At 38.7% G+C, this 22,144-nt stretch overlaps 1 protein-coding gene across 2 annotated transcripts in view; it reads left to right on the top strand.

The window, feature by feature from the left end:
• Positions 1-18,093: 18,093 nt before the first annotated feature.
• LOC136882012 (zinc finger protein 84-like) overlaps positions 18,094-22,144 on the top strand; it is a 121,280-nt gene continuing 117,229 nt past the window's right edge. For both annotated transcript variants that reach the window (XM_067154502.2, XM_067154501.2), the window contains exons 1-2: positions 18,094-18,548; positions 20,867-20,962. In XM_067154502.2, coding sequence (XP_067010603.2) covers positions 18,483-18,548; positions 20,867-20,962 — 162 coding nt within the window. In that variant the 5' untranslated portion in view covers positions 18,094-18,482. The remainder of the gene's footprint in view (positions 18,549-20,866; positions 20,963-22,144) is intronic.

Raw genomic sequence — 22,144 nt, 5'->3', positions numbered from 1 at the left:
AAATTTCCAGAATGCATCTCCAAGTTATTCGCTTGATTAAAGTTATTTCAAATGCGGTTTCACTGAATTTAATAATTAAATAAATTTAAATGATTTAACGAAATATTAACGAACAACAAATTTTATCTCCGCGGACTCTGGTTTCTTCACAAATTTCTACGCAGCTGTCATGTGAGTTCAATATTGCGATGTTTATCTGGCTGGAAAAGAATTTTACATAATTCATGTCCAGCTATATATATCCTGTCTCGTGATGTCACGCTTAAAAATCTAATCTAGTCCTAACCGTTATTAACACTTGGATATCCTAATAATCTACGTACAAACCAAACAACTCGCCATATAATTACATTGTCATATCTCGTCATACCATTATGAATTTTGCACACCCCTCACAGACAAACCGATCATCACGACCATCGCTCTATATTTTGGACAACCCTGAAATTGGATTACTCTGTTCCTTATACTCAAAGTTCGTGATTTCAAATGTTCATTACGTCCCCAATTACAGTATTTCACAATACTCAGATCATTACCGGCTATGAATTTCAACTAAATCCAGAATTTTAACGTTTCCCCTGGCCGAGAATTACAGTACAATCCCAACTCCACTCCTTTCCCCCTATCATAGCTGAGGCCTCTCGTCCCCCCAACGTTCGCTTGGCAGTTACACGAAACACCTGGTTTATTCACAGTTGACTGACTTCTCAAAATGCTCCCTTTAAACTCTGCCGACATAATTGAACAAATACGATATTCTAACCAACAAAATGCACAGATTATGCTTCAAGATGCCCACACTAATTACACGCGTCGCCAATTATTACCGCTATGGATTTCTATGAATTTCTTTCATTCTCAACATTATGAAATATTCCTCGGACTATCATGTCCCGGCTTCAACTGACAGGACTCTAACCTGATTCGCACATCTCATCTCAACTCATATAAAACATTCCTCGGGCTTCCGTGTCCCGGCTTCGATGACAGGACTCTAAACGGATTCACAAATCTCACCTCAACAAACTAACCTCTGTTTCCCAGCTCCTCAATTACCATCGACAAAGAACTGGAATAAAATCCTCACTAGAAATCCCGACGTCTAATATCGCACAATGCATTAATCATGAATAACTTCGCATAAATGATATCGTATTTCATAACTTGATTTTTACGAGAAATGACTGAAACATTCTACTAGATCTTTTATTGTCAGTCAGACACAGTTTAAAATGGGCATTAAAAAAAACGTTTCTCTCCATGACCAAATTCATCACCCTAGGTTCTCACCCGACAGCGCGCTTCCACTCAATTGAAAGTGAGTGACCATGGATTATTATTATTAACTTCAAATTGCAGACAGAAGAATTTTACGTCGAATGAACATCTTACTTTGACATCACAAAATACAGGCAGTACACTCACCTGGATGACGATCTACATTGAACGTGATATCACTTCGGAACCCTATTCAATAACTTTTTTCAACATTATACAGCACTCGCAAGACTTCAAAATTTTATCCAAGTGGAAAATAAAACAAATGACTCTTTTAGTCGTACTCTCACATTTACAAACCTTAGTAGGGGTGACCACTGCGTCGTATATCCCCATTCAAATACACCTTTAGAAACCACGAGACAAGATATAAGAGGTAGTAAGATGGAAAGTAACCTGACTCATGTCGTCACGCCAGTATTCGTCATAGGGCTCACCCGTGACCCTGGCATTTTATTTAGCCATTTTTACATTCATGGCTTCACAGTTCATTATTAATTTTCTTCAGGTTTCCGGGAATAAAGCATAAAAAAAAGAAAATACCCTTCACTTGTTTGTTGAGTGCACACGATGGACTATAGTTATTTACGCACACGAATTACTTAATCACATTAGAATTTATCCAGTACTTTGACCGTCCTATCTGGTACAATTATTTTACTCAAGAAAACTATCTCCTCATGGAGTCAAGACCTAGCCACACTGGCTAAAATCTGCAGTCGAACTCAGTCTACTTTCGTTGGTTTGATTTCGCAGAGCAGCTCAACAATTTTTCGTCCGCTTTGTATCACAAATGCCGGAGAAGGAGACTTCGTCATGGCGTCCCTTCATATTTATAGCAGTTACCCCCTCTCCTCGGATCTCTCCCTTTTGCCGCCAAGAAAATTTCTGTAAATTTTCTGACTTACCTAAACTGCAATTTTAAGAGTTTTGAATGTGACTACATGCTTGCCACATTTCTGGCGGTAGTGTTCACGGACATTTAAAATTTTTACGTGTTCGATTTGTGAGATGATTGACCCCCTTTGATAGGCACTATATTTTTTGACTTGGCGTGGTAACGCCATGTACACGCGCTTTGAAATAGTTCATAAAAATGACTTGAGATTCTTCCGCCGTCGACACGTGTGGTTGACGTCACGTACCCCAGCGCGTGGGACCGAAGGTAATCACCTCCTCGTCACGTGTCAAATCCATGCTATCAAGAATCCAACTTTTAGTTTAATTGTTACATTATGCATAATGTTCTTAGTGCACAAAGGACATGTGTTCATATTTCCCCCAAGACACGAATTCCTTTCGCACAGTGACGAGGAATTTCCTTTAAATACTCCAGATGGCGAAATTTCTAATTTTGACGTCTGATGAAACATGACCTTTGAACTAAATTCCTTTCTTCTCTCTTATGCAGTTGTTCATCTTCTGGTGTACGGATGTTAGTTGATGCCTTCAGCTTCCTGGTATTTCTTGGTTGCTTGGGGAGTTCGAGGTTGCGGGGTAGATCTCCAGTGAATGGTAGTTGACTTATTGGAGGTTGGGTGTTTTGTCCTTCCAACTTCTCGACGAACTTGCATTCACATCAAAATGCGAAGTTTCTGGGTTCAAATCCCTCTCCTCATTACTGTCGTTGTCACTGACTTTCTTCATTTTTGCAGGTAGTTTACCGTTATTCTTCCTCATCATTCTCCTAATCTTCTTCATTTTAGCAGGTTGCTGACCCTTCCTCTTCATCATCATCCTCATCTTCATTTTAGCAGCTGGTTTACCCTTCTTCTTCATCACCATCCTCATCTTCTTCATTTTAGCAGCTGGCTTACACTTCTTCGTATTTGCTTGAGCCTTTCTTGACGGACTATAATCGTCAACACTGGCATCCTCGTCTGAACGTTCATCACTTCTACTTTTCTTAGGTCTCTTCTTCTCACTGGCACCAAATCATTTAGGTTTTGCTTTTTCCCCTTCAGACCCAAGCCATAGATCAGAATGTCTGGATTTGTAATTATTCCACCTTCTATCGGCTTCATTTCCACAACGGCGTCTGCGACTTTGCTAAGAATTTTCTCGACATCGACCCTGGTTCCTCCTACATGGATCACGGCGTCTATTCCACTTTCCGTACAGGTAGCTAGGCTGTTCCAGGTTCTTACTATCCTGGTTTGTATGGTTTCAATCCCTTGTTCATTATTCTCTTGTATGGCTGCCTGCGAGTTCTCCCTATCCGGTCTACTCTCTTGGATGTGGTTTACAACATTCACTTGGTTTTCCACCTGCTTAGTTACTTGTGACGCTGATTTAGGAGACTTCATGTTAGTTAGATATTCAAGTATACGAGCCATTATAACCTCCACTGTTTCTAACTTGTTCGAGTCTTTCGCATCCACCTTTATATTTTCACTTGGTTCCTTCAAGTCTGCCTGTACCTCCTCAATACTCCTAGGCGTTTCTTCCCGAGTCATACCCAAATTTCTTATATCCTCTTTATTCGTCTGGATTAATTTCAAGTCGATGGCCTCAATACGCTGGTCTACAGTTGCCTTGACGTCTTCGGCTACCTGGTCTACTTTGTCATTTACGACGGCTATCTCTTTACACAACATTTCCTTATGTTCATTCATTGCTGTAAAGACCTTTGACTTATCGTCTTCACGCATGATGTTGAACTTCTCTACCTCTGTCTTCAGATCGGCCTTAGGCTCAGCTTGATCTGACATCAACTGCTGATGTAGTTCCCTACTTTCGTTGACGTGCCTATGGAGGTCCCCTCTCATTATGTCCTGATTTTCACTGAGAACACGATGTAGCTCGCGAGTTTCCGTGAACTGCTGATTTATTTCATGTTTAAAGTCAACCTGTGCTTTAGTGTTCTGCTCCACCTTCACATTTAAGTCACCAATGTCCTTCCTAATATCAACGCTAGCTTCTTTACAACTATCCTGAGTGTCCTGCACTTTAATGTCAACATTTTCAACAACTTCCTTCATACCTTTTAATTCTACATCTGCACTATCTAATTTATTGTCCATGGTTCCTACGACTTCCTTCATACCTTTCAATTCTGCCTCTGTACTATCCAACTTCATACTCATACATTTAACATTCTCACTTAAGTCTTTCCTATCGGCCTCCATTCTCTCCATAAAGTCCTTCATCATTTGGACCACCTGCCCTTGGGCCAATTCTCCCTCCTGCATAAACATACTGTATTTAACAGAAAACGATAGGTCATCGGTGAGCCCGAGACTTCAACGGCGTATAATAGGACTACAACGATAAACATCACAACATCCTCCTATCTAACACATCACACTGTTAATGCAACATTCTCTAAAATTTTATTTAATAAAATGTGAAATTCAATGTTCACTCGATCAAAGTGATCAGCAAAAACACTCAAACCAGTATTCAAAATTTTTGGGACATTATTCTAACACATACTTAAATTATACCTTTCATTCAGTAGATAAATTATTCTCATAGTGGTATCTCCTAGCCTTACTCATCGGGCGTTTATCTATTTCTTCGAGTTCACTATCAACTCTGGGGCACGATTTTATCATCCATAATGTGGCATAGCCTCAACATTATTTCTCTTTTCCCCTAGTACACGATTTTTCCAAAATATCCTTATCGTTATCGTGACTTAGGATCCCTCATCGTTATCGTGACTTATGCCCCATCGTTGGTGCGACATTTTAATGGTCGACCAACGTATAACAATCCTAGAATTGGTCATCGTTTCACTGATGTCAACCAAAATAACTTGTAGTTCTTCTCTCGATGTACTTAGGCCCTCTCTTAAGTGACTGAAGCCACCACGTTGGGCAACATTTTACTGATGCAAACGTGTATAATTATCCTCCTTGCTATCGTGACTTAAGCCCCACTGTTAAGTGACTGATGCCACCACGTTGGAAGCCATTTTACTGTCGTCACTTGCTGCGGTATAAGGCGGGGTTCAGTAATTCTAATCTATCTACTGGAATGAAAGGTCTATTTAAAAGATTCCTATTTATTCAGGAATTTTTTGAAGCATCATGGTATGCCAACAGTATCAGAGAAGTCAATTGTGTCCACTGGACACCACAATCACTTTTACATAAACGTCAGAACACTGGTGTGAGACTTTAACGTACCTGCCTGACGGGCATTCTTACTAGAAACCATTGTCTCAATTATTAATCATTTAAGAAAGGAAAGTCTGGAAATCCTTAAATTCGGCTTCCATGTGAGACCACATGTACCATCATAGTGATTCGTTATGGTCCAGCCCTCGTAACACGAACTCTGGACTCTGGGAATAATTAAGGCCGTCCAATCGGTGTGTGCCACACAGTGGTTCTACGGCATGGACCCTTAATTGAATCGATGTGACCTGCGTCTATGTCATGGACCGACATCTACTCTTCTAAGTTACTTTAAAGTCATTGTGGATGATGACCGCAAGGAAATGATGCTACAATGGCATATGGCCCTAATCTAAGTCACTGAGGTTGATGACCCCCTGACCATCCAAGTTTCTAGGCTGAAGGCTAAACACAATTAAGTTACATCGGTTGATGACCAAAGTTCCACTTTACTATCCCCAGCACATTCACTGCTCAATCAATCAAAGTTCAATAATTACAACAATAGCAATGCTCACAAACTTTGTGGCAGTAAAATCCATTTCCTTCGGATATGTCCCCTTAATCGTTACTTTACATGTTAACATTCCCCAGAAACAAACTAAAATTTCCAGAATGCATCTCCAAGTTATTCGCTTGATTAAAGTTATTTCAAATGCGGTTTCACTGAATTTAATAATTAAATAAATTTAAATGATTTAACGAAATATTAACGAACAACAAATTTTATCTCCGCGGACTCTGGTTTCTTTACAAATTTCTACGCAGCTGTCATGTGAGTTCAATATTGCGATGTTTATCTGGCTGGAAAAGAATTTTACATAATTCATGTCCAGCTATATATATATCCTGTCTCGTGATATCACGCTTAAAAATCTAATCTAGTCCTAACCGTTATTAACACTTGGATATCCTAATAATCTACGTACAAACCAAACAACTCGCCATATAATTACGATGTCATATCTCGTCATTACCATTATGAATTTTGCACACCCCTCACAGACAAACCGATCATCACGACCATCGCTCTATATTTTGGACAACCCTGAAATTGGATTACTCTGTTCCTTATACTCAAAGTTCGTGATTTCAAATGTTCATTACGTCCCCAATTACAGTATTTCACAATACTTAGATCATTACCGGCTATGAATTTCAACTAAATCCAGCATTTTAACGTTTTCCCTGGCCGAGAATTACAATCTCAATACCAAGCCTGTCCGTTATCACACCTGAGGCCTCTCGGCCCCCAAGCTCGCTTGGCAGTTACAGGAAACACCTGGTTTATTCACAGTTGACTGACTTCTCAAAATGCTCCCTTTAAACTCTGCCGACATAATTAAACAAATACGATATTCTAACCAACAAAATGCACAGATGATGCTTCAAGATGCCCACACTAATTACACGCGTCGCCAATTGATACCGCTATGGATTTCTATGAATTTCTTTCCATTCCCAACATCATAAAATATTCCTCGGGCTATCATGTCCCGGCTTCAAATGACAGGACTCTAACCTGATTCGCACATCTCATCTCAACTTATATAAAACATTCCTCGGGCTTCCGTGTCCCGGCTTCAATGACAGGTCCAACCTGATTCACAAATCTCATATCAACAAACTAACCTCTGTTTCCCAGCTCCACAATTATCATCGACAAAGAACTGGAATAAAATCCTCACTAGAAATCCCGACGTCTAATATCGCACAATGCATTAATCATGAATAACTTCGCATAAATGATATCGTATTTAATAACTTGATTTTTACGAGAAATGACTGAAACATTCTACTAGATCTTCTATTGTCAGTCAGACACAGTTTAAAATGGGCATTAAAAAAACGTTTCTCTCCGTGACCAAATTCATCACCCTAGGTTCTCACCCGACAGCGCGCTTCCACTCGATTGAAAATGAGTGACCATGGATTATTATTATTAACGTCAAATTGCAGACAGAAAAATTTTACGTCGAATGAACATCTTAATTTGACATCACAAAATATAGGCAGTACACTCACACGGATGACGATCTACATTGGACGTGATATCACTACGAAACCCTACTCAACAACTTTTACAACGTTATACGGCACTCGCAAACTTCAAAATTTTATCCAAGTGGAAAATAAAACAATTGACTCTTTTAGTCGTACTCTCACATTTACAAAACTTAGTAGGGTGACCACTGCGTCGTATATCCCCATTCAAATACACTTTTAGAAATCGTGAGACAAGATATAAGAGGTAGTAAGATGGAAAGTCACCTACCTCATGTCGTCACGCCAGTATTCGTCTTAGGGCTCACCTGTGACCCTGGCATTTTATTTAGCCATTTTTACATTCATGGCTTCACAGTTCATTATTAATTTTCTTCAGGTTTCCGGGAATAAAGCATAAAAAGAAGAAAATACCCTTCACTTGTTTGTTGAGTGCACACGATGGACTATAGTTATTTACGCACACGAATTACTTAATCACATTAGAATTTATTCAGTACTTTGACCGTCCTATCTGGTACAATTATTTCACTCAAGAAAACTATCTCCTCATGGAGTCAAGACTTAGCCGCAATGGCTAAAATCTGCAGTTGAACTCAATCTACTTTCGTTGGTTTGATTTCGCAGAGCAGCTCAACAATTTTTCGTCCGCTTTGTATCACAAATGCCGGAGAAGGAGACTTCGTCATGGCGTCCCTTCATATTTATAGCAGTTACCCCCTCTCCTCGGATCTCTCCCTTTGCCGCCAAGAAAATTTCTATAAATTTTCTGACTTACCTAAACTGCAATTTCAAGAGTTTTGAAAGTGACTACATGCTTGCTACATTTCTGGCGGCAGTGTTCACGGACATTTAAAATTTTTACGGGTCCGATTTGTGAGATGATTGACCCTCTTTGATAGGCACTATATTTTTTGACTTGGCGTGGTAACGCCATGTATACGCGCTTTGAAATAGTTCATAAAATGACTTGAGATTCTTCCGCCGTCGACACGTGTGGTTGACGTCACGTACCCCAGAGCGTTGGACCGAAGGTAATCACCCCCTCGTCACGTGTCAAATCCATGCTATCAAGAATCCAACTTTTTGTTTAATTGTTACATTATGCATAATGTTCTTAGGGCACAAAGGTCATGGGTTCAATATATATGTCAATAATTATTAGTATATATACATCCGTTCCCTGTATGTTTACTATACCAAGCAAAGTATTCACCGGCATCTCGGAAGGGAGGGTGCGATCAGTAGTTGAGAGGAAGTTGCATGAGAACCGGTGTGATTACAGAGCACGTAGGAGATGTCATGATCCGATTTTCAGTACGCACCAGGTTAATGTAAAATGTTACGATATGAATAGGCAGTTGTGTTTATGTTTCATAGATCTAGAGAAAGCATATGACAGGGTACCGAGGGAAATGATGTTCACCATACTAGAAAAGGGGGAGGGGGATGAAATTAAGGGTAGACTATTAAAATCAATCAAACGTATTCATGATGAAAATTGCACTCCATTGAGAATTGATGGTAGAACCAATTCTTTGTTCAGGATACTTACAGGGGTTAGACAAGGCTGTAATCTTTCACCTTTGCTCTTCGCAGTTTAAGTGGATCATCTGCTGAGAGGTATAAATTGGCAAGGAGTGATTCAGGCGGGTGGAAATTTAGTTAGCAGTCTTGCCTCTGCTGACGACTTCGTCTTAATGGCAGATTGTGCCGAAAGCCTGCAGTCTAATATCTTGGAACTTGAAAATAGGTTTAATGAGTATGGAATGACAATTAGCCTCTCCAAGACTAAATTGATGTCTGTAGGTAAGAAAGTCAACAGAATTGAATGTCAGATTGCTGATACAAACATGGAACAGGTAGATAATTTTAAGTATTTTTGTTGTGTGTTCCCCCCCAGGATGGTAATATAGTAAATTATATTGAATCAAGGTGTAGTAAAGCCAATGCAGTGAGCTGGCAGTTGCGATCAACAATGTTCTGTATGGAGGAAGTCAGCTCCAGGACGAAACTGTATTTACATCGGTGTGTTTCCAGACCATCTTTGCTTTACGAGAACGAAAGCTGGGTGGACTCAGGATATATTATTCCTAAGTTAGAAGTAACAGACATGAAAGTAGCGAGAATTATTTCTTTTAAAAACAGGTGGGAACAATGGCAGAAGAGTACTCGGAACAAGCAGATGATGGCTAAGTTATGAATGAACTCGATGGATGAAGCTGTACGCGCAAACCGTCTTCGGTGGTGGGGACATGTGCGACGAATGGAGGAGGATAGGTTACCTATGAGAATAATAGTTTCTATTTTGGAGGGTAAGAGGAGTAGAGGGAGACCAAGAATGCAATGGTTTGATTCAGTTTCTAGCGATTTAAAGATAAGAGGTATAGAACTAAATGAGGCCACGGCACTAGTTGCAAATAGAGGATTGTCGCAACGTGGCGTTTTGGTAAATTCACAGAGGCTTGCAGAGTGAACGCTGAAAGGCATGACGGACTGTAATGATAATGCATGTATATATGTATTAGAAAACGTACGATTTTATTTCCGTTAGTGTACGAAGAATTGGATCGTAAAGTTCAGTCAGTTGATCCCGCCTTCCATGGCTGTCCACATACGTTAAGAGTTACGGACCTGCTTTCGTATTCTTTCTTTCACCCGGAGAGGTTCCTACTCTCTTATACTTCCTCTTTGAGCCAGACATAGCGGGACATTGCACCCAGTGCCGCCAGTGCCGCCAGTGCTCTTATCAGTAAGTGTCGCGTACTACAATTGTAGATATACGGATAAGTTCAACTACAACTCTCCCCGCAATTGTGTATTTTGGTGTACATGAGTGTTACAGTGTGATTTATTACAAGTATTGGAACTGGGTAATATAACAAGCCCATTCACATTTCAAGTAGAAGAAGAAGTGTCGCATACTGTGTAGTTGTCACTAGTAATACATCCTTTCCTAAATTCAGCCTGTTCTACTGACTGTTACAAATCATATTTGTTCTTCAAGAGTTAATTTTAAGCGATTAAAAAACATTCAAATGTCCAGTCAGTTCCCTCTTAGCAGTGATAGAGTGTGGTCGAGTGGATAATCGCTGTGACGAGGTACTGTGGACGTCCTTGAAGTGTGATAGTGAGTGTAAGTCGTTGGCTATGGCGGCGAGCAGTGGGGGTGAGGAGGCTCCTGACCCCTCAAAGTTAATAGTCGAGCGTGAAGAAACATTTCAAATGGAGCAATTTACAGAAGTGAATAATGCTAATAGGCAAGATATGTGTGCGGATAAAGAACTTGGTGAGCAGGATCCGAAGTCTGAGCTACTGGAATTTTACCCTAGTACACATTATGGCCCATTTATTATTTTCGTGGAGTCAACCGCATCAAAAAATGTTGGTTATATGCATCCCATGACCTTGGGTAGAACTTTTTATTAGCATAATATACCGGGAATCAAATCTGAGGCGCGAAAGGGTAGAAACAGAGTACAGCTTGAATTTGTATATGCCGTCCAAGCGAATTCATTCCTGAAGCATCCCTTATTAGCTGAGCTTAAACTCAGGGCGTACATACCCAGCTCCAATGTATTACGCGTAGGTGTTATAAGGGGAGTAGAAAAACCCTAACTGATGCCACTATATTACAGCATTTAAAGTCTACGGCAACTATAAAATCAGTTCAACGTTTGAATCGTAGGATTGTTAGCCAAGAGGGAAACCAGTATGTCCCAACGGGATCTATTAAATTTGTCTTTAGGGTACAGAAACTTCCTCAGTATGTGTCACTGTATCAGGTACATTTAGAAGTTGAACAATATGTTTTAGCCCCTATCATTTGTAAAAAATGCCAAAGATATGGACACGTGGATAAACATTGTAGGGCGACAAGTCCAAGGTGTGGGCGTTGCGCCTTGCACCACAGCACGGCGAATTGTACAGAAACATTCCTTCAATGCGTTCATTGTCAGTGAACCCATTTAACCGGGGCACCTGAATGCCCAGCACACCAGCAGCAAGTACGTATTAAAAAGATCATGAGCACTAATAATGTATCGTTCAAGGACGCTGTGAAGGAAGTCCAGCCTGTTGAATACAATACTGATGAAAATTCACAAAATTTTCCCCCATTAACCAGGGAGGCGCCGACTCCTACACCGGAGAATCCACGAAAGGGAAAGTTTACGCAAGTAATTTTGCAGTCACCTCGACCTGTGCCCGCCCCGGGATATGATCGGGATGGTTATTATAATTTGATTAGAGCTGCCCCTTGTATGGAGATGGATACTTCACGAGTGGCATCTTTTTCTAATAGTCCTAGCCAGAGGATCCCGACTTCCACAGACGTGTCTGCCTCCACTAGCAGCGCCTCTATGACGCAACCGATTTCTTAGTTTCAAAGACAAACAGGCCACCTACAAAGTGGCATTTACCAATCTATCAAACAATTGGTGCAATTATTGGATGATAACCCAGCAATTGCTCATAATATATATCAGTTAAGGGACAAGGTTTACAATTTTATACAGTTCGATGATCAGAATCACGCAATGGAACTCTAGGAGTCTCATGAATAAACGTCATGGGCACTTTAAATTGATTCAGGAAACCGTACCGCATTTTTTAGCAATACAAGAAACTTAGTTTGACCCTCTGTATCGCATTGCGTATCCTAATTATAATGTTATTCGTAACGACGGACCAGGATATGGAGGAGTAGCCTTTTTGGTTCACTCTTCCCTGACATATAGACTTAATTCGAATCTTCAGGCAATATCCTCTACGTATGTTATAGGAAAATATTATAAGCATATCCTGCTTGTGAATATTTATTGTCCACCTGACGTTTTCATTACTGAAAGGCAATGGGATCATTTTTTTTCAGCAATTTGCCATAGAGCCATATTTATTTTTTATTTTTGGGGACTATAATATTCACCATACGGTGTGGGGAGGAAGTATGGACACACCTCAAGGTAAATATTTCCTGAATGCAGTAAACAAGCATTCCCTTGCAATTTTGAATGACGGTTCCCCTACCCGTCTTACTGTGCCTTCCGCTCCCCTCAGCGCAGTGGATCTAACTTTATGTAAGCGAAGTATGTTGTCTATCACCACATGGCACACTTTAGGTGACACTCAAGTGATCATTTTCCCATTGTTATTTCATATGGTGTAGGTCGACCTATTTCCGCACCTGCGCATCTATTTGACAATAACGCTGTTCGTTCGTTACGGAGATTTAAACCGCAATTATATACCACATATCTTGAGGATAATTTGCGACGAATACCTGACAACTTTTTCTCTTATGAATCGTTACTTCAGATTCTAAAAGATTATATTAATCTCCATCACCCCATAATAGCAACCCCCACTCCAAATATAGGCGCCCTCCGAAAGTTAAATGGTGGGACGAGGAATGCGATTTACTGATATAAACTCGTAAGCGTTTATTCCACCAATATAGGCAACACTCCCCACCTGAAAATAATTTCCGGCTCAAGCATCATATAGCACACACTAGAAAGGTTTTGCACACAAAACGTCGTTTAGCTTGGCGAGAGTTTATATCTTCCCTTACTCGTCAAGTTTCTAGCACAACTTTGTGGAATGCTCTAGGATTATTTATAGATCATATGCTTACATGGAAGCAGCATTTTCTCTACTTACGTTCGAAAAGTGAACAGTATATACAGATAATAAAAGCTGTCACCCGTAGACACTGGGGAGCGGACCCGTGTGTGGCAATATTATTGTACAAGTCCACTATAAGATCGATCGTGGACTATGGAGCACATATCTTTGACTTAGCAGCGAGTACGAATTTGAATACTCTTAATACATGTCAATATCAAGCACTACACACATGTATAGGAGCTCTGAAATTAACGGCTACAAATGCACTTTTGATGGAATCTTGCGAACCTCCCTTACATGTGCGTAGAAAAATGCTTGCTATGCAATATTTACTTAAACAATTTTCTCTGACGAGGCATCCTTTAATTCCGAAATTGCAGCTACTCTATGAGTATAATTCCATACGGCGTCAAGGTTTGCGAAGACTGCCTGCTCTATATCATGCCTGCAAAGTGTAACTTCAAATGCCCTATACTTTACCGTATTCTGTTCCCCATTACAGGCCCCAGATAATCTGGCCTACCCGCAGTAGCTATACTGACGTCATTCGTGCACAGGAGCCTGATCATTTGCCCGCTAAAAGGTTGAAACTTTCCTGTATCTCTCCAAGCATGGACATATATACAGATGGGGCCAAGAATACCACTGGAGTTGGAGCCGCTTTCTGTATACCTTCAATAAATGTCAAGAAACAATATGGTTTACCTAGTGGTTGTTCGATTTTTACTGCGGAATTATTCGCTATTCAACAAGCTTTACTCTTTGTTCAGCGGCATGACTGTAAGCGAGTTACGATATATACGGATGCGCTGAGCGCGTTGCAATCCCTGATCTGCTATGCGCTATCTTATAACTGGTATGTATATAATGTTAAAAGTCTTCTCGGTATATGCTTGATAATTCCGGTATTTATATAACATTAGTCTGGTTACCCGGACATGTGGGTATTTTGGGTAATGAACAAGCGGATTTCCTTGCAAAATAAGCTTCTCGCCTCCCTGTTCCAAATATTAATAATATCGTTCCTTCGTCCGATTATGCAGTTGTAATTACAGTAGACAATCAGCGCGTAATGAACGGCAAGTTGAATGGAGACAGACTGCACAAGTCAAAGGAACCTTTTATTATCATCTACAAACATCTATACCGGTAAAACCATGGTTTATGGGAGGATTATATTCCAGAAGACATATTACTAACATCATTAGGTTGCGTTTTAATCATGCCCTTACACCCCAATATAAATTTCGGTTCCATTTAACGCAGGATTCAAACTGCTCGTGCGGTACAAGTAATGGAGATGCGAATCATCTACTTTTTCAGAATCCTCTATATGTCAGTCCGCGTAGGAAATTTATTAGTAGTCTCATGCGACTCAAGCAGGTTTTTCCAACCAGTGTTTCTTGTTTGCTATGTAATCCTTCTGTAGAGATCATCAGAGTTATAAATACGTTTTTGGATGAAGCAAATATTGTGTTATAAATTCTATGTAGTGCATGGCAGAACGTATTCATATACTTCTGGTTCCATTGGGGTGATTCATCATATTTGTGGAGTATTCAGTGAGAGTGATATAGTGGAATACAGTCGAGTGTGTCTATTTCAAAGAAGCGGTTTTTTATGGATTGAAGTGTTCAGTTGTACCTGTGTTATTCAGCAAGTAAGGAATTACAGAGTGATATAGTGGATTACAGTGGTGTGTGTCCCTTTCAAAACACAAAAATAGCTTTTCATGGATTGAAGTGTTCAGTTGTATCAGTGTTATTTAGCAAGTAAGGGATTTTTTATTTTTTTTTCAATGCTTTCATTCCCCACCCTGAAGGGGTGGGGCGGGCCAAAGGGATTATAGACTGGGCGAAATATTTTCGATAAAAGCCCAAAAGCATCACCAACAACAACAAATATCCGGTTTTGTGTCGAACTGGCTGATATGTCGTTATATAAGGCACGTATTAGCCAATTCTATAGCTTATTCCGTTAAGTGAGTTACGGATTTCCATCATTGTTGGAATTGTGATCTTTTTACACAGCGTCCACAAACTCTAACATATTGTCGGTAATGTTCAATTTCAATAATTTACTTTTGCTAAATGTATAGATCTCAACAGAGAATATTAGAAGTTAAAACTAATCTCTCCCAGATTCAGCATTCTACATATTTTTAATATTTAATGTTATTAATTTTCTTAAATTTTATTTTTAAATAAGCATTAAAAATGAATACTCATATAACTAGCTTGCTTTTTAGAAAACTCCCAGCCTTTGCGTTGCAAGTGTCTGCAAGTTGTGTGTAGTAGCAATATATCATATATCTAAATTTAGTGGAATGAGGATTTTTTCTGAAGAGCAATGCAGATGAAGATTATTTACCTCTGTGTGCAATTTTACAGTGATGCTGTGAATGTTGAGTTGTTCTTTACACTGTATGATGCAACATATGGTAGTAGGGTTCAAATTCATGAGAGGTTTCCATTTAGGTTATCTGTATCTTGTTATATCAGTGTTGTTATGGAGATTCTTCTGTATCACATCAATGCCCCACAGCAGCTATTTCCGGTATTTACTTGTGATAATTTAGGTAACAGTAGGCTGTCTCTCTGATTTATTGGTGTGTAAAAGATTTTCAGAAGTGAGTGGCGGTGAGTTTACAGGGGGTCAAATCCTAGGATCTGCAGCCCTGAAAAACATTTCTGTGGTTTCCCCATTTTATCATTTATTAACCTTAATTAATGCCACTGTGTACCTAACCTTATCCCTTTCCCTTGGAGTTGTAAGTGAAACATTAAACTGCTAGCAGGAATGGAAGAGCAATCTTCAGGAATAAATTCTGGCTGTGGTAACTGTAAAAGTTGCATGCTTGAAAGTAAAACCAGTAACATATTAACAGAATAACCTGTGATGACCAGAACAATTAAACATGGCACACTTCAGTATTGACCCCTACATTGAAATATACAAAATACAATTGAGCATAGTTTCCTGAATAGATATGTGTTTGCATAGAAATTTGTTTCCTGGCAATGTGTAAGAATCAACAAAATTAGCCACAGGAACGAAGCTTGTATTACCTGTAGGAGAAGTTGTAATATTCATTGTTAGTGCAGTATGTTTACATTTACAGTAAATTATCACAAAGTGACTAATGAACACTGCTATTGGGTGAAATGAATTCTCTGGGGCACTACTCAAGGTATTCAAGATAGACAATTTTTGTACCACCTGCGAAACAATAAAAACTGCTTAACATTTAAACCAATTGTTCGACATGGAACTCCCTTCAAGTGGTGATCTGGTAAATACCACTCAGTTGTGTCATTAGACATGACATGCACACAAAAGTAAAGAAAGGACACTGAAGTAAAGGTTGGTGGCATTGTTCAATGAAATGAGCTGATAGCAGTATTGTATAAATTTTTGTCTTCATTTCAACATAACTTTCTTCATTTTCCATTTGCAGTCTTCTGGGTTGAAATGTAAATCAAGAACCTCGCCAGTTTTTCTCTCTCCACCACTACCTTCGTTCCTTGGATATTTTTCTACTTTTACAGCGCTCTTCTCTGTACTCTCTTTATCATATCCATTCACCCCTTTCTGGGCATTCCCCAATGTCTTTCTCCTATGACTTTCACTGTAAATACTTCCTTTGGAACTCTGTTCTCTTCCATTCTCATCATGTGTCCATACCATATCAGCTTACAGATCTGTACCTTGCCTTTCAGTTCAGGAAATCCAATTCTCTCCCTGATTTCTATGCTTCTGACTTTATCCCTTCATGCCCACCCTATTATTTCTGTAGGGAATTTCATCTTGGCCTCTTGCATTCTGCTTTCGTCATGTTTTCTTGTTGTTCATGTGCCTGATGCACAAGTTAAAATGGGTGTGTAGTACATTGGGTGCAAAATTTCCTTGCATTCCATTGGGACATTCCATTTACCAACTATACATCTCAAACATTAGTAAAACTCATTGGCTTGTCCAATTCTCTTTCCAAGTTCTTTAGTTTCTCATCTTCTGCAATTATTCTCCTTAAATACTTGAAGCTTTCCACAACTTCTAATGGTCTTCCATTTACTTCAATATTCCCACTTTCTTCTCTATTACTTCTCATCACAACTACTATCATACACTTTTCCACTCTTATTTTCATTCCATCCTTCTTATCCTGATCCCATACAGTATCTTCTTCTTGTGCTTCCATTTCATCTTCTCCACATATTATTGTGTCATATGCAAAGAGAAAGGCCTTTACCTTCTAGGTTCCCATTTTTTGTTGTATACTTTTGTGGATTTCATCCATGACTTTAATGAAGATTGGAGGAGATAAAACACATCCTTTTTGAAGTCCTGTTTCTAATTTGAACCGGTTTGTTTTTCCTATTGTAGTATTCATACTACATACTCACTTTTAGTTCACGGCCTTTTTTAATTGGTTCTTCACCTCTCCCGAGACCACTTGCCATGAAACACTAACATATGCCATCTCAATATTGATAAATATCATCACTGAGCCCAGCTTAAATTCCCATCTGTTCTCCATCATGGTCTTTAGGTTCAACGGATTGAAAATTAAAAAATTATGTTTACACTGAGTATGGAGTATGACACCATATGGAAGTGAAACATAGATAATAAATAGAGCCTCGAAAAACAGAGCTGAAGCCTTTTAAAGGCCATGTTATCAAAAGTTCTTGAATATCAGATTGATAGAATATGTCTCAAATAAAATGATAGTGAATCAGCTTGATAAGAGGAGAATGGTTTGAGAGAATTTGATCCTTGGAAGGAAAATTATGATAGAAAAAATCTCAAAAAACTGTGAACTTGTTCAGTTGGTTTTGAAGATAATTGTAAAGGATGAAAATGGTAGGAAGATGCCAAGATATGGACCCAGGTGATTGGTGTGATATGCTAATGGAATAGTCTTTGAATTTTCAAGAAGTTTTGTGCATTTCATTCACAAGCGATGGACGTTGGATATTTAACAAGAAAGGTGATCTTGTTGCGGTTTCAGTTCCATATAAAACTGTGTTATATAGCTATTAATATGATATAAGGTGTCATGTAAAACCAGGAGTCCCTTGACAGTGATCTTGATATCAACTCCCATGTTAACGTATATTTCCTATGGAAGTGATCACTGTTTTAGAAGTCGTGTAAAACTGGAGGTCCTTACCTATGATCGTAGTATCAGTCGTAGAGAACCTGATGACATATAGGTATGTTCACAATATCAATAGTCATGTTGAATTCTGATTCTTTTTGGTATGATCATAAAATTGGCAGTCATGTATAATTACAAGCTTGTTGCTTAGTCTGTTGACAAATAATTTAATTAGCAATGATAGCAATAATGTAATATATTTTTCTGGCTTGTGTTTCAGTGTAAGGTCATTGGAAGAATTCAACGATCCCAATGCCTTCTAACTACTTCAGTTGCAGTGCAAAATGGAGCTGGAAGTAAAGATCAAAGAGGAACCAGCCTGGCTTGAAGGAACAACAACTGCATCACTTGTAAGTCTCATTCCAGATAACTTCATACAGATCAGAAATTAACCCTTAATAGCTGAATAAGTTTGGCAGGGGCATAATTTTCTATGTGCTTCTTCAGTATTAACACCAGGAGTCACCAATTGCTGAATGAGCATCTATGCGTAGTACGACTCTGTTTTGTTTCTTTGTCTGCAAATACACCACAAAGTGCTACACAAAGCTGCCATCTCTTAGGGAATTAAGGTTGGGGTTGGATTTTTACTGTCAGTATCAAAATGACTTTGGTTTACGGGTTGCACATCTTCTATTTTCCCCCTCTGATTACAATAGATGACTGTTGGCCCATTGTGTTTTTTTAAAAAACTGATGTCTTTCATGTCGAGCGTGGCATTGTTGGAAGTGGAACATGGACGATAACTAGCTCAGAGAGAAAGAGGATAGAAGCTTTTGAAATGTGGTGTTACAGAAGAATGCTGAAGGTGAGATGGATAGATTGAATTACAAATGAAGAGATAATAAATCGTATGGGTGAGAGGAGATTGATTTAGCTAAATTTGACAAGAAGAAGAGACAGAATGATAGGACATATCTTAAGACACCCAGGACATGTTCAAATTGTAGGTGGTAAGAATGGAAGTTGTACAGCAAGGTATGGGTATGACAAGCAGATTAGAGCAGATGTAGGATGCAATAGATACATAGAAATGAAAAGGTTAGCACAGGATAGGGTGGCGTAGAGGGCTGCATCAAACCAGTCTATGGACTGATGACTCAAACAACAACATCCTCCAACACTACTGCACCACCATTAGCACCAAATGTTAAAAATTATTACTCCTACCATAATTAGCATAGAGGAATTTAAGTCACAAAACTTTCGTTAGTGTTTTTGAGACTGGATACACCAGTCTGCTAAACAAAATGTCAGCACAGGTGTGATTATTCTGTGTTACTCTCACATCCACAGTGTACTGAAAGATATTATGTGTGTTAAGAAAAGAGCAGATTTGCCTATGGCATACGAGGGATAAAAAAGCTCAAATTCTGAATGTACGTTCTCTCAAAATAATTATTTTGCTCAGACATTGAATTCATTTAGAGAGGTAGAATAGTGATTAGCTTATTTTATTCCTCAAATACAGATCAGATTCTATGTTATATATAGAACCATATCTAAGGGCTCTAATATGCACGATTTCTGCAAATAATTTCTGTAATATGCCCCTTCATAGTGGGCTCTGACACTATAAGGACTTAAGGCACATTAAACAGAATTTTTTCTTTCCTCTTTGTCATTATTTCCCTGTCCTTTTTGTGTATTCTTTTCATCCATTCCGTAGTTCAGCTACTGTTCTCTTCTATGTTGAATGGTTCAAGTTGGTATATTCTAGAACTTGATACTTTAATTCACTTTTATTACTAAGTTAACTTATATTAGAACATAAGCCTTTGATCTCAGTCTCTCCCCCGTTTAGTCCTGACAAAGTTTTATGAATCCAAGTGAGAAATTTAAATGTCTCTTAGTAGATCTTAAAATATATTCTGAAACTGCAGATGTACACTCCAACACTGCTGACTCTCCACGGACAGTGATCATCCCCACAGTTCTTTACAGAACATTAGATAACATGCTTGCAGTAGTAAAATATTTCATTTCTAGTTGCTTTGACTTTGGGCCACGTCACATCTTTTGCTGGTATATGACTGTGATAAACCTGCTTCTTTCATGATTATGTTTATTTTACACTTGGAAGCATTGAAATATGCTGTTTGAAACAGAACTCTTAATGCCTTATGTAGCCCATGTGATCTGAGCAAAACCAGAGTAGAGAATGTGATTCCATTATTTCAAGTTATTTTAATCTGTCTGTAAACAAACTCTATGCTGAGAACAAAAAATTATTCAGAACAGTTGTAACACTTCTAATTGCTTCAAAGAACTTTTAAGATTGAATTGATATGATTGTACATATGAAAACAGGTCATACAATTTAGTGTTTAAGCATATGGCTGCTTCCTTCCAAATTCTGTGTGAGATAGCCTCAATTTCATCCCTGGTAGTATATCTTCTGATATGGCTAGAAAATGTTTCGGATTTTATATTTTGTTCTCAGTCTCGTCCTTTCTCTGACATAAGGAGTGAGCAAGAATAGTAACACCATTCTCAGTACAGTCTTTGGTTATAACCTTCTTCTGATGGTAGAAATCTTCCTTAAACTTTAGTGAAATTCTGAAAGTAACTGTAATACTGGAAATGAATGTATTAACATGCTCATTTGTTTGTGACTATATTTGTAGATGTGTGTTGTGAGCATACCTAATATATCTATTTTCCACAGGAAAATTTTGAACATGTATCAGAAGTGATAGTTGTGAAAGAAGAAGTTAAATCGGAGTTAACAGAGCCAGGGTCATCGCAGGAAAACTCTCTTGAGGTAATGTACATAATTTGATAAGCTATCGTCGCGTAATGGTGGAAATGGTTAGAAAGTGGCTCAAAAATACCAGGGTTTGATCCTTCATTTCAGTGCACATGATTGATAGTCCTACAGAGAATATAATTTTTTATGAGATTGACTGGTGACTTACCTAATTTTTACTTTTCCTTCAAGTTGTTCCACGATTTTGCGTTATGAATTGTGCGGCAGTTAGGATTATTCCAAAGACCTATACTTTATATCCCTTGGGAGCTGGTATCATTCCTAATATTATTTTTGAATTCATAAATAGTTTTGAACACTAGTTATAAGATACATTGTTTTGTTACTGTTACAAGATATTTTACTAGTTGCTTCCAAATGAAACACCTTTGTTATCTTATTGGTTATATTAAATACTGATAATGTTAATTATTGATTTCTAGATAATACAGTAATTTGCTGATACAGGTGATATGCTTGTTTACTGTGAACGTTTGCTTATATACTACACACATTTTAGCAATATCGTGGCAATATCCTAATGTGGTCTGTGGTGTTACTAGTCCAATGTGACTTATAATGTTACTTAAACATGCAATGAATAAATAAGCCATTCAAGAGTTGTCTTGCCTTTCTGTTTCATTCTTCATGAGGGATAGTGATTGTGAATAGGCCTTGTAAGTTCACCGTTACTCACATGGACATTCGTTACATGAATGAATTCGTCATTACCAGGGTACACATTTGATCAGTCATTGTCCACTTTTTCAGTATGACTGTGTTGCTAGGGGGTATTTCATTGCCCATTTATTGAGATATTCATTTCAGCATCTCTTCCAGGAGTTCTGGGTTAGCAGCTGAAAATATAGCCATGTGGGCAGGGTTGTGATGAGAGAGGAAGTACAATCATGATCAGAGAGTGTAGTAATTGGCTCTCCTATAAGGAAATGGGATGTAGTTAGGTAAGAAGTGTCAAAAGGGTCATCATTTAGCTTTAGTGAGAGGATGTTTGTGTTGTAATAATGTTCCATTCTTTGTTGGTGAAGTGATAAGAATCCATCAATCATCTCAGCTGATATATCAGACTCTTGACAGCTGCTTCCCAGATTCCACCAAAGTGTGATGCGGCAGAATGGATGAAATGCCATGTCAGTCCCATACCTGCAGTTGTATGAAAAGTTGGTTTTCTGAGGGTAG

The sequence above is a fragment of the Anabrus simplex genome, chromosome 10, assembly GCF_040414725.1.
Source record: "Anabrus simplex isolate iqAnaSimp1 chromosome 10, ASM4041472v1, whole genome shotgun sequence".
NCBI classification, from domain to species: domain Eukaryota; kingdom Metazoa; phylum Arthropoda; class Insecta; order Orthoptera; family Tettigoniidae; genus Anabrus; species Anabrus simplex.
This window is presented reverse-complemented; position numbering and strand designations above follow the sequence as displayed.